This window comes from Thermobia domestica, unplaced genomic scaffold (genome assembly GCF_964235325.1).
Source record: "Thermobia domestica unplaced genomic scaffold, izTheDome1.hap1.1 HAP1_SCAFFOLD_153, whole genome shotgun sequence".
NCBI classification, from domain to species: domain Eukaryota; kingdom Metazoa; phylum Arthropoda; class Insecta; order Zygentoma; family Lepismatidae; genus Thermobia; species Thermobia domestica.
The window spans coordinates 493,299-507,082 of NW_027655899.1; the positions used below are offsets into that span (position 1 = coordinate 493,299).

The 13,784-nt window shown below is 37.1% G+C and overlaps 2 protein-coding genes across 2 annotated transcripts; both read right to left on the bottom strand.

The window, feature by feature from the left end:
* Window positions 1–4,566, bottom strand: LOC145676466 (uncharacterized). The gene has a single exon (XM_081747268.1). It carries the CDS (start codon window positions 4,430–4,432, stop codon window positions 1,712–1,714), a length of 2,721 nt encoding a protein of 906 aa, XP_081603394.1. The 5' UTR covers window positions 4,433–4,566; the 3' UTR covers window positions 1–1,711.
* Window positions 4,567–4,568: 2 nt separating this feature from the next.
* On the bottom strand, window positions 4,569–13,767 carry LOC145676467 (uncharacterized). The gene is made up of 4 exons (XM_081747269.1): window positions 11,683–13,767; window positions 8,206–8,864; window positions 6,658–6,895; window positions 4,569–4,706 (listed from the first exon to the last, which is right to left on the bottom strand). The coding sequence occupies exons 1-4, from the start codon at window positions 11,846–11,848 to the stop codon at window positions 4,579–4,581; spliced, it is 1,191 nt and encodes a 396-aa protein (XP_081603395.1). The 5' UTR covers window positions 11,849–13,767; the 3' UTR covers window positions 4,569–4,578.
* Between the last annotated feature and the right edge of the window lie 17 nt (window positions 13,768–13,784).

Here is a 13,784-nt window from a genome sequence, read left to right on the forward strand (position 1 = left end):
GTTTAAGATTCGTTTTGTTTATTAAAGAAATAATGAAATGCTTTCATACAAATGTATATTATATAAAGACTGAAAATACATTTTTTTAAATTCTTGCAAAGAAAACACAATATTTTCTTTGTTCCATCGTTTTATATAAATTATGAAAATCTTAGCAGTGAATATTAAACCAAAAGCAAGTTTACAATGTTAACCGTGCGTCTAAACAAGGGAAGTATCAATGAGCTCATATTGAAACCTACCGTAAAATTTCACTGAGGAAGGAAGTCCCACAGAAAAAACACACAATAAAACAACTGCGTTTTTGAAGTGGAGTTAACCTAAATGGCAGATTGAAATGTCGCGTATCCATGTCGACAATAGCACAATACGTTCAGTACCACCCCTTGTAAACTGCCTGTTAATAATAAAAAATCAATAACAACAATGTGGGTACATACTATACCTAAGGGGAAGTCGTACGGTAAGGTGAACCTTGACAGCAGCCATCTTGAATTTAGGTCAAGTTTTGTAAATAGGAATAGAGCCAAATGATACATGATTTTGGGTAAGAATTTAAGCAGAAAAACAATGGTAGCAATAGTTTTAAGATACATGCATTTGGTAAAAAGTTACAGTCATATTTATTGTGTATGTTTCCATGTACACAACTCCCGAATGAAGCAGCTGTCCAACAATTTGTAAAATACAAAAATATAGGAAACACCCTTTATATTTTCCCAATTTGTCCCAAATGTTGTTAAGCAAAGGTACACACTTGTAGGAGATTAGTCGGCAAATTTGGTCCAAATTGGTTGAATAGGGGTGGAGATACAAGCCGGAAAAACGAAAATTCCATTGGAAAAATACAAAATAGTTTAAACACCATGTAATTCTGATGATTTGTTTGAAGTTACGGTGGTCACAACTCAATACTTTCGAAAGCGTACTCTGAAAATATGGTTCAAATCTGTTGAATAGGAGCGGAGATAGACTAGATAATACGAAAATTTAGCCAAAATCGTTGATAACAAAATTCTTATATTAAATGCTGTATGTGCAATTTTCCTCTGATCTGTCTCAAATTTTAGTAACATTTAGTTACAAATTTTAGTTATATTTCAATAGCGACAACTTACTTTTGGGCAGCTGCTTCATTCGGGAGTTGTGTGCATGGAAATATACACAACAAATATGCCTGTAACTTTTTACCAAATGTACGTATCTTAAAACTATTGCTACCATTGTTTTACTACTTAAATTCTTGCCCAAAATCATGTATCATTTTGCCCTATTCCCATTTACAAAACTTGACCTGAATTCAAGATGGCTGCTGTCAAGGTTCACCTTACCGTACGACTTCCCCTTAAGTATAGTATGTACCCACATTGTTGTTATTGACTTTTTATTATTAACAGGCAGTTTACAAGATGTGGTACTGAACGATTGTGCAATTGTCGACATGGATACGCGACATTTCAATCTGCCATTTCGGTTAATTCCACTTCAAAAACGCAGTTGCTTTTTTGTGTGTGGTCTTTCTGTGGGACTTCCTTTCTCTGAGTGAAATTTTACGGTAGGTTTCTATATGAGCTCATTGATACTTCCCTTGCAAGACAAAAGATACAAGTTTTGTTCTATTAACTTAATAAACTCTACATTCCATAATAATTGCAAAGTACCTTACTGCTATTCTTAAATTCTTCATCTGCAGATGACTCAGGTGTAGTGTTCAATTGTATATCATCCAATTCAAGAAGGTTGAAAAGTACCTATCCTGTCCAACTTTTATGCATATGACTTTTGTATATAATAATTCCTTCGTAAGGATGACATAATCATGAGTAACAGACGAATCATTATTACAGTGAAAAACGTGTGTTATGGGCAGATTGTACCACTTTTCTGTGAAAGCAGTTTCAGCTTCCATCTTTTCAACATAAAAATATATATGTTCTTTGCAACAAGATTCGCATTCAATAACATATATTTCTATGATCCTACAAACATGTGCTGTGCTACAGTCATCAAGCAAAAAGTAACTGTCATCGTGCTTCCTGTTAGTGCAGTGTTTAGAAGTGCAGAAAAGCATTTTTCCTGTGTGTATATCACCTATTCGAGAACATTTATATATTTTAGCGCTTTCTTTACCAGAAAAACACGTTGCTGTAATAGGAATACCGGACACTTGTGTTAAAATATACTGTGTAGAGCAATCAGTTTTTGTGGTATTGGCAAACGAGACTGATTTTGAACTTAAAAGGAATTCTGTAATCTTAACTGTTGCAGATGTTCCGCTACACGCATTTTCTCGTGCAAAGCCATTAACAATCTGTGAACCTATCTCTTGTGTTCCATGCATGTAGTGTTTTAAATTTCCATTTAGTGACTCAAACGGGAAACATGAGAAAGAATACAAAGGTCCTGCATTTTTGACACAATCAGTGAGGTGCAATAAATCATGTACGTTAGAACTCATATGCTTCCTACCATATAAATGTTCAGTTTGGAAAACAAATGCATGCAAACATTTTTCCATTGCATCCAAATGTTGCACGGAAATTGTACTTGATAAGAAACACGCCACTGGTTTGATGATTTGCAAAGTGTGATTGAAATAATCAGTATTATTGAAAATATCAGAAAATATAGGAAAGTACAGTAAGAAAAGATTCTCAAACTCGATAGCTTTCCAATTTCGACGTTCTTTGATCGATCGTGGAGAACGGGTTAAACATGATGGCGTTTTTATTTCTGTCAAACGCTTGTTGAGTACATTAATCTTGCGGCCTAAGTACCACACTTCATCCTTGTTTTTGGAATCCAGCCAATTCATGACTAAAGAACGAAATATACCCAGACATATACAATGCATGTAATCTATCATTGTACTCTCAATAATCTGATAATTATTAAGGAATGCAAATACACTTATCCCCTTAGCACCAAACTCTTTATTCTCACTATGTCGAGAGTGGTCTGCGTCATTTCGCAGCGGACCTTTAGGATGTGCCACATTGTACGGATAAATACGTAGTCCATGTTGTAAGTACTGTCCTGGTTGAAGACATTTACTGCATCCAAACTTGCCGTTGAATTGTACTAGCTGCTGTACAGCACACTTTGCAGGTTTATCAAACGTGCCAAGAATGGCATGCAAGCGTACCTGAGTGATAACATTATTTTTCAAAGTATATTGTCCTTGTAGAAGAACACCACATTCAAACTTCTTCAATTGTGCAGCTACACATGAATAAAATACAGAATGCAATAAATCGTTCTTTTTAACGTGCAACTCTGGAAGTCCGATGAAAGTGAACAATCCAACTAGAAGAATGTTTTCTGGTTTCCATCGCATCGGTTCATCTATTTCTAATATGGAAATGTAGAATGGCCAGAAAGTGATATGAGAACTGTTAAAACAGGTAACGCCATCAACATTTATGATCCCTGTCAAAGATAAAATTCCATCTTCATCCACTAATAATGGGTGTTCTTCCCTGAATTTCCTATAAATTTTACCATCTCTAACACTACTCAAGTTACCCTGACGTGATTGCGATATTGACAGATTTGCCAGAAAATGTGGTCGGGAAAACATGTTCTCCAGTTGTTTACCAATATCTACAGTAAAAAAAGAGTGAGCTTTTTTGCACACGTGTTTAGTACAGTTATTGCATGAAAGGGAAGCACAGGCTGAATCGTGAATATATGCACACTGGCAACAGAAGAAATGCCGCTGGACTTCTATGTTACGTAAAGCCATGAATTCTTGCAATAATAAATATTTCGTGCGTGGTACTTCTTTAATATTTACAGAATGCATTAACCTAAGAAGATCTGATGTTGCAGTTTTCGTGAGCTTGTGCTTATGAACAAACTGCATTATTTTTATAACAGATTTACTTTCAACGTTCTCCTGCAATGTAGAACTGTTTGGTCCCGAAACGTTATGAACTACATTTAATTGCAATTCAGGAACAGAAATATCTTTTAACTCAGAATTGCACTCTGAACTATCAGGCGAAAAGTCGAACGTTGATTTAAAAGGATGCTGTGAATATGTGCCGTGAAGTATTTCGTTTTGTTCCTCAAGAGGAAACGCCGGAAACGAACATTGTTCATCGATACAGCCCGATGAACCAACGCTTACACTGCCTGTCAACTTATTTTCCCCGATTTTTAAGCCCGCGTAATTGGGAAAAGGGTCAATTTGTGGTTTATCGGATTGTATCGAAGAATAATGGTTGTTTTCGTCCTTTTCTCGTGAAGAACAAGACGATGTACTAAGGCTATTACATAATGTACCTTCTCGTTGAGTGCCAGGAATTTCAGTGTTTACTCTCTTAACATGTAAACGCTTATTCCACCTATATCGTGTTTTTCTTGGTACCTGAAGCACCGAGGGAGTGGGACTGTTGCATGCAACATATTGTTTGTAGTTTCGTTTCATTGTAGTTTATAAGTTAACGTAACTATATTTTAAACACGTATAATGAACATACAAAAAGTAACTACAAATAACTCAAAAGAATATATATACACTGTATCTACAAATTACTATTATACTGTTGGTATGAAGCAAAATTAACACAAACTCTACTGATCATCTTGATCCTTCTGCTTGTCTCCGTGCCTATTCTTCCGAGCCGCCTGTACACATTTGTCCGTCATAGCTGCGTGAACTGCAGACGTCTTGGTATTAGGAAATTTGAGGAGAACATAATCTGTGATCAAAGAAAGGTCTTATCAACAAGGATCTTTTACACATATACTAAGCTGAAAATATAACGAAAGAAACAAACTACAAGTTAAAAAAAAGTCATATATTGAACAATGAACACTGATTGTAGGAGGTGACTGGGTGGACAGTAGAGAAACTAACAACTACAGATATAGTTATTGTTAAGAAAGAAATAGTTACATTCTGTTTAAAGAGTATTTTAGAAGTGTATTTATAGTTTTTACGGCTATAAGATTGGTTTGACTTAGTTTAACGTCCCACGGTTATGTCTGCTAGACTAAAGGAGAATGACCTGCTGATTATAGTGGAATCGAAACTACTTCGATCGTTCAACTGTACTTCCACCGGGAATCGAACCCGGGACCACGCGAACAGAAGTCAAGCGTGCTAGCCACTAGACCAAGCGAGGGTTCTTTACAGCTATGAGTCAAGTAGCGATAGGATTGGGTAAAGAAGTGGCAAATTAATTGGCCATAACGTACCATTCAATCCTGGACTGATTTCTTCTCATTTCAGGTCATGTCGGTGACCAAGAGAAGGGTTCAGGTGGATCAGTCGGAATCATGCTAAGTGTAAAAGTTAAACAAGTACAAAACTTGGAAAATTCGCCACAGAAACTTACAATTTGTTCACATACGTTAATGGAGATCAGTATCTATCTATCACGCGTATTCGAGTGGTTCAAGAATGTTAAAGGAAGGAGGGACAATCCAAAAACCCACTGTGACAGAGAATGTGTGTAGAAAATCGGTACAATTGTTCGAAACCGCTACATGAAAATTCGAGCAATTACTAACACCAATAAAGAAACAGTAAATAGAGTTTTACACGTGAAAAAGAAGTGTCATAAATCCTCTCGCACCAACACAGATTGAATTGCAGTACTGACATTGTTCAAAACAAAAAAAAAAATTATATTCGAGGTCAAATTAGAGGGAATTCGGGTATTGGCGAACCCGTCATCTAAAGCAGACCCTCCTTTTTTTATTTTGTCGATTTTCTTGAAGTGAGTTGGCAACATTATCAGAGAACGCAAATTGCTTACTCTTATGTCAAAGCTTTCACTGAAGATGTCATTGAATGCAAATAAGAATACGCAAATTTATGTCTGTAGCAGACTTCAAAACTTTCGAACGGTTAAAAAGTCTTTCCTTATGTATTTAGTTTCATTTAGATTCATGTTATATTAAGAACAAATAGGTGACATTGTCTTGACTAGACCTTACAAGAACATCAAAACCATCATGTAAAAATATTTAATTACTGGTGGCGGATAAAGTGGACCCCGGCATGGTAGCTAAAGTGAAGCAGAGTCCAATTTGCTCAACCTTTCCAGCAGTGCTCCTTTAAAGGTTCTTTTACTGAATTAATGACTGGCATAACTTAAAATGTGTAAACTTAATGCAGATATAACTGTTGGATACACAAATGCACACATGTACGAGTTTCTCAAGTCATTGCAGTATTGTTATAGCCATTGGACAAGTCGGTCATTGGAGTTCTGAAACGTTTCTACAATGGAGAAATCATAATGTACCTCAGACCTACAGGTCATCCTATCACTCACTGTAATTTGACCAAACTTTGATAGGACAATTAAGGTTACAGACCGGCGTCTTTAATTTCTCGTTCAGCACCTTTTGTGCTACAGGATTCTAGCCCATTAACAGAAGACCCCAGGGATCCACTTTATCGGAGCAGTTTCAAAATCAGCAAATTTTCACACTTCCAGTAAGGAAGAATTAAAAAATGAATACAGCATAAGCTAAATTATTGTGCTTAAACATGATACAAATAAATAAAGAATTGTTTTGTTATTGATTTATAGAAGTATCAATTTGTATTTAAAAATATAGCCCACTTCCTCCATGATGTACTATGCAAGAAATGCGAAACAAAAATTATAAGTAAAAGGCATATGAAACCTAACATACCTTTGATAGCACTAATAATATCTGGAGACAGTGTTTTCTTTATTTTGCCACGACCAGTTATTGAACTTGTACTAAGCTCATCATCATCAAAAAAGCACGACATAAGATTTCTCGTGAGCTTTGTAGCAGAATGGCCTGCACTGGCTACGCAGCGAATTAATCGGGAATGCTTTATTGTAATGTCAGGGTAATCAGGACTGAGAACCACATCATCTCCATGTACGGATCTCGAGTATTCCTGTAAGTAAAAGTTTAACACAATAATTAATCTTAACACATTCTACCATTTACTTTTACATATATGATGTACAGTAGAAATAAAATTACCCGAATTGCTTTGGAAACAAACGATCTTACCACGAACAATCTTTTGCGCTTGATTTTGGTTCTTGAACCCCCCCAACACAAAACAAGGGTAGAGATAACGAAAGCCGAAACGATGCGAGACTTAGCTGGATCGAAACTAGTAGTGTGAGCTGATTGACTGATTTTAACACACTGTACATGCAAAATTTAAACTACTTTGTTTTTATAAGTCTTTAATTTGTCATTTAAGCAAATTTAGATTTTTGTATAAAAATACTATTTTCGTAAGTTATCAGGATCGAGTGTAGTCCAATTAATCCGGATAATTGTAACTCTACCGTATATAAGCACAATAACTGCCCAACATATGAACAGTATGTATCAAACACTACTACAACAGCGAAATTGAGCGTGTTTTTAAAATTGCATTGTCTAGGGAATACATATAATTTTATACGCCTCCAGCTAGCAAAAAGGAAACAAAAAGAAACATATGTAAGAACAGTGCCGTCAAATCTAATTAAAACAAGCAAACCGCAAATGATGGCTTTCCGAAAATAGTGACCCAATCACATTTGAAAGGGACGAGAATGGATACATTATACGCAAGAATTTTCGAGGTGCAATCTTCCTATAAGCACAGATGAAATGCAAATATATACACACAAAGAAAGAGAAAATGAAATGACTTTCGAGTCTTCCGTTCTGCGGTTATGTGGAGTAAGCTAAAGGAGACAGTGATGATGAGAACCAATGAAATGATGGAATGAACAGAGGTGAACGCTGTAACCCTCTCCACTGGTCTAGTGGCTAGAATGCGCGCCTTTGGCGTAAAAGATCCCGGTTCGATTCCCGGTGGTAGAGCATTGAAAGAGAGGTTCGGATTCCACTTTAAACTATATGTCCACGTCTCATATAGCCTCCCTCCTGAAAAAAAAGACGTAAGCGATAATCAAATCAAATAATCAAAAGTAAACGCTCTACCATTGAGCCACTGCGACCCCACACAAAGAAAAGAGACAAAATACTTAATGCAGACTTTGTCTGTCTTATAGAGACTATGCCGTTACCTTAAATTACTCATAGTTTGAAATAAGCAAGCAGAAAGAGAAATTTGGACCGCCACTTACATATTTGTATGACCCTAAGAATTTGAACAATTGTACGCCCGCACCCCTTCCCTACAAAACGGCGATAAATTGATCTAAAACCTTAGTCTTAAAATCTAGAAAAGAAACTTACGTTACTACTTTGACTGGATGGTGACACCTCATGGTTGGATTCTTCAAGATCTTCGGCATCTAGCAATGTGAACAAGAATGTCTTGACACTTCTCGGTACTTTGAGCTTCCGCTGTTTATCTCTGGAAGCGCATTCCTTCTTTAGAGCATCTACTAAGCATTTTTCTTCGTCTAATTTGGTGCGCAAATCATTAACTTCTTCTTTCAGTACGCTGCAGTTTTGACATTTGTCGATCTTTCGTACTTTTGGTTTCGAGCCTGATGGACTGTTCTGAGCTGATAAGTATGCGTTGCTTGGATGCTTGTCTATCTGTTCTTGACAAACGTTACTGGCGGATGCTGACTGTAAACTTCCGTTGCAAGAAGTTCTGTTTATTTGCTCTTGCCAGACGTTACTGCCGGGTGTAGTTTCTGTAGCCGACTCAGATGGAAAATTATCCGTACATAGTGTGGGGTCCTTCACAATAGTTTCAAAGTTCCTTTCAAATATTTCTTTCAAACTGCCTAGATTTCTACGATTTTCATCCTCTTCATCTGTTGGAATCGGATCTGTTGAACTTAGGTCATCAGAATTATTACTGCTGCCAGAATCATATCTTATTACCCGTTCCGTCTTCCCGACAAACTTCCTTTGTTCCACCTCACATTCGGTTTTAGTACCTGAAAAAAAAATCCATCATGATGTCATCTGCATCTGAAGTTTTCGGTGGTACATCATAATCACTTCATAAAATATAAGCAATACAAGAAAAGGGCCACCCGTTAAAGGGATCTACTACAGATTACATGCACCAGCTTCCAAGGAAAAGTAGTAGGTTCAGTAGTTAAATAATCGTGGCAGATACTGACCGATTGAAAGTAGTGCCATTGTGGGAGATGTGAGAAGGCTATCTAATTGACCCGGGTGGTAAAGTTTGAGATAAAGTGTCCCTTATACAGCTAGCAAACTACAGAAACTGCATACCTCAATCTAGCCGATGCTTCTAAATCACTCGTTCGCAGTAGGAGTACAAATATATAATCAATAATTTCGTAGAGAACAGTGTATACTGATAGTTAATATATAGGGGCGCAGATTTTTTAAAAATATGTGGACATAAAAATGATAACTTTGCGGTTAAACGAGTGACTGCATATGAAAGAGGACTGTGTTCGATATTAATTCCGACTATCGGAGTGCCCTGCATTCTCCATGCCTCCTGCAGGACAAACACCAGTTCTCGCATTAGTTAGTCCATTTGCGATGTCGCTGTCGCAAGACTATTAGAATAGATCGTGGCTAAGCTGTTAGCGCACGCGCCTTTGACGTGAGAAACTTGGGTTTGATTCCCAGTGGAAGCTCATGTGGTTCGGATTTCCTGTTAATCAGTATGTCTACGTTTCATATGGCCTCGTTGCTGAAAGGGACGTTGAACTCAAAATCAACTCAACTATTAGAACGGGAAACTCCAAAACTTAAAGTCAGTGGGTGCGCTTTTAGAATAAGCATAAACCTCGTTTATTCCCCAGTAGTGCAATTCCTAAAGTTTACTGATGAAAGAAGTAAATGTTTTATGAATGTCTGTAAACCGAAGACAAAACTTTTATAAATTGGTTTACACACACACACATTATTACTCGGTAGTAGTACATTGTTACTTGGGCCTGTACAGTAAGAGTTTAAGAATGCCTTATGGAATCATTTGAAGCAAGAAAAGTTAAGACAAATGATTTTTATTTTGCCGACGTATGTAAATATTCACGAATCTAGGCACAGTAGTAATGTTTGCATGGTGTAGCTATTCTTCATAATCTCATTCGAGACTTACAAAACCTACACGCAAACTACAACGTATGATGTTGCAGTTCATTTCCTACATCCCAAGAAATGGCATTTGTGCTGGCTGTATCGCCAGACCACATGAAAATCGAAAAAGAAGTACCAACATGAACTACATTTGGTTAGAGTACATTACTTTACGTTAGGTTATGTTACATTAGGCAGGTTAGGTTCAGTTACAAGTCAATTACCTTCAAAACAAAGGCATGTAAATTTTTACAATTTGCAATAGAACATTACTATTTGCGTATAAATAAGACGTCCGAATGTATATGATATGAAAACTACAGTACAAGACATTAACCAACCTGTGCTAGGTGCTCACTAAAAGCAGAGCGCGTTAGTTAGGGCGGGTAAAGGAACAGGCGCATGAGCGAGGGTAGTGAAAACAGGTGGGTGTTGGCAATGATAAGAGTTTGAATAGCACTTGTCGTTGTTTCATACTAGTAACACTCCACTTGTAAATAGTACACCGTGTCTTTCACACAATTTCAACAGCTGACGTTCGTTATTTTCGTGTACGTAATTCTATAAAACTCACACGATATGTCATAATATTGATATATATGCGCCATTTCCACACTTCATTTCTCGCCACTAAATCATAACAAGTGTACCTCTATGTGAAATAGTCTCTTCCGCCTCCACATACAATGACGCTTAGAACACCAAAACCAGCCTACCAAACCCCTTTCTTAACTTCAGCTATTCCCCTAATCTGCTTTTCATTCAAGCTCCTTCACAAACCAAAATAGGAGTATGTTTAGTACAAGAGGTCCAAAAGCACGTAAAAAACAGAAAATTTACAGAAGAAACGAATGATGCAAGTACTTAGACGTAACAGAACGTAACCAAATCTAACCTAACCTAAACCAACCTACTATTAGTAGAAATAAGCGAAATTCTATCATTCTTTGGAAAAGTATGCTGGACCCATACACTAATATAACATAAACTAACCTAAGCTTACCTAAATTAACATAACCTACCCTAAACTAGCCTAATGTGAACAGAAATTACCAAAATTGTAACATTTTTTAGAGAAAAGTGCTGGACCCCTTCTGCTAAACATAGGCCCCAAAATAAATTATCCAATTCACCCAGTAGATTTCCAAAATATTGGAGGCGGTACAGCACTTAAACCCCAAGAACCAACATGGTTCACACTGTTTTACGTTAATCACTAAAAATCTACTATTCTACTCTGATACCTACAAAAGTGTTATTTAAACTCAGATATCTAGATTCAGGTCGACTGCCAACAGTTAAAGTGTACTAAATAGTTTATTTTGGCGCCAACTGTTGTTGATCTAGCCACACAATAAATAAATTTAAAAAAAAAAAAAACTTAGGATTATAAATAGTAAATACTTCTAAAATATAACAGAGTGACAGTGAATTAAAAGTGAGCACAATACTCTGTTACTTAGCCAGAAGACATTTTCTCCAATGTACTTCGCTGAGTCATTAACATCCGTAGATTCATGCGATTTGTATTTCCATCGTTCGGTAGTTACTACAAATTCGCGGTAATTTTCTGTTTCGACAGTTCACTGCAAAACACACGGTAATGAATCACACATTAAATATATGTCATTATCTTAAATTAATTACATCTATAGCTGTTAAAGTATTGTTAGAGCCAAATACATTACTCACCTACATAAAGAATTCTACCATCGTAGCACGTGCTTCCTTTCCATTGTACAGGGTACACTTTTCCAAGTGTAAGTTTACCTGTACATTTACATTTCTTGCGGTGTAGAATGGAATAAGTATTATTATCCCATTCAACTACAACATACGCATTATTTGCCGTTGACATCTTGAAAGCCACTGTAATCTTGTGGAAACTTACAATTCATCCGCTACCATCGAGCACACAACCATAGAAAAACCACTGATCACAAACCCTAACGTCAACAACCAGCAGACGATTGACAACGAACAAACGAACGCTGTGGCGCCAAGCGTCTTTCCTGTGCGTAAACATATAGGTTCTGATCACGTTATAATTATGTTGTTTTCGATATTGTCTCCCAAGTTTACAATATACATATAAGAATAACTTATATGTGTATGACGATAATTGTGTATTGTTCACATATCGCAATTCTTAAGGAAAGGAAACTTATTATTCAGACTCAGGGGTGTCATTTGAGAAAGTCAAGGGGGCAATCGCCCCATGAGTTTCAGAATCTCTTAATTAATTGTGCAGTAATATAATATAAATAAAATGTTAGTGTGTTTGTGCGTATGCTTCTTTGGGTGCCAGACGAATGGACCGAGAGTTATCAAATTTTGGTCACGGGTATGCTGGTCCACGGCCAAGACCAAGACGAAGCATTTTTTCCAAACTTCGAACTAGGGGTCGCAAGGGAGGATTTACTACGACATGAAAATATAGTCGAAAATGACTTATATTAATGTTAACTTCATAGTTTTCGGAATCGCTGAGATCATAGTGAAACTCCCGATTGCGTTCACTTGCCCACCCCCCTTGGGGGCCAAGAGTCAACAGCAGGTCACCGAGACATGTACAAATAATCGAAAATAACCAATATTAGTGTCAAGTCTATAATTTACAGGCTCGCTGAGATTAACGCTGAAGCTATGGATCCCGTATATAATTCCAAATACAGCCCCATCGCCTAGGGGCCGAGTCAGGGACATACGCAGGGGGTGGTCCTGGGGGTCCGGACCCTCCCCGAAATTTCGACTTTTATGTAAATTTAGCCTAATTTTAGGGGCAACTTTAGAAATTTTAATATAAAATACTCTCATATTGAGTTTGGACTCCTCCCGAAATAAATTCCTGCGTACGCTACTGCCGAGAGTCACCAAGCGGGTCACCGAGACACGTAGAAATAAGCGAAAATTACCGATGTTAGTGTCAAATACATTATCGTATCCTTTTATCCATCTGCATGTACTTTCCAGGTGTTTTACATGTACATGGTAAGTACCTGGGCATACTGGGGAAATAATGCATTTCCCATGCATGTGGCATGTAGTTTCCGATACATAGTGATTTACCTGTCTTATATTCCCTGTACATGTACGCTTTATCTACGTCTGCCAGGTACAATACATGCACCTGTGACATTCATTTTCCGTGGATGCATGTTCCTTACCTGTTTTCATTTATATGTACAGGAATTGTACATTCCATGTTTTTCACTCCTAACTTACGCATGTAAACATGTAATTTACATTGCATTTTTTCTATCGTTCTGCAGGTACTTTGCATGTGTTTTACATGTACATGGTAAGTACCTGGGCATACTGGTGAAATAATGCATTTCCCATGCATGTGGCATGTAGTTTCCGATACATAGTGATTTACCTGTCTTATATTCCCTGTACATGTACGCTTTATCTACGTCTGCCAGGTACAATACATGCACCTGTGACATTCATTTTCCGTGGATGCATGTTCCTTACCTGTTTTCATTTATATGTACAGGAATTGTACATTCCATGTTTTTCACTCCTAACTTACGCATGTAAACATGTAATTTACATTGCATTTTTTCTATCGTTCTGCAGGTATTTTGCATGTGTTTTACATGTACATGGTAAGTACCTGGGCATACTGGTGAAATAATGCATTTCCCATGCATGTGGCATGTAGTTTCCGATACATAGTGATTTACCTGTCTTATATTCCCTGTACATGTACGCTTTATCTACGTCTGCCAGGTACAATACATGCACCTGTGACATTCATTTTCCGTGGATGCATGTCCCTTACCTGTTTT

Excerpts from the sequence above, each read along its gene's own strand:
- LOC145676466 (XM_081747268.1), bottom strand. The coding sequence starts at position 4,432 with ATGAAACGAAACTACAAACAATATGTTGCATGCAACAGTCCCACTCCC.
- LOC145676467 (XM_081747269.1), bottom strand. The coding sequence starts at position 11,848 with ATGTCAACGGCAAATAATGCGTATGTTGTAGTTGAATGGGATAATAAT. Across the intron at positions 6,896-8,205 it reads CATCCAGTCAAAGTAGTAAC|GAATACTCGAGATCCGTACA; the intron begins GTAAGTTTCTTT and ends TTTTACTTACAG. Across the intron at positions 4,707-6,657 it reads TATTATTAGTGCTATCAAAG|ATTATGTTCTCCTCAAATTT; the intron begins GTATGTTAGGTT and ends CTTTGATCACAG.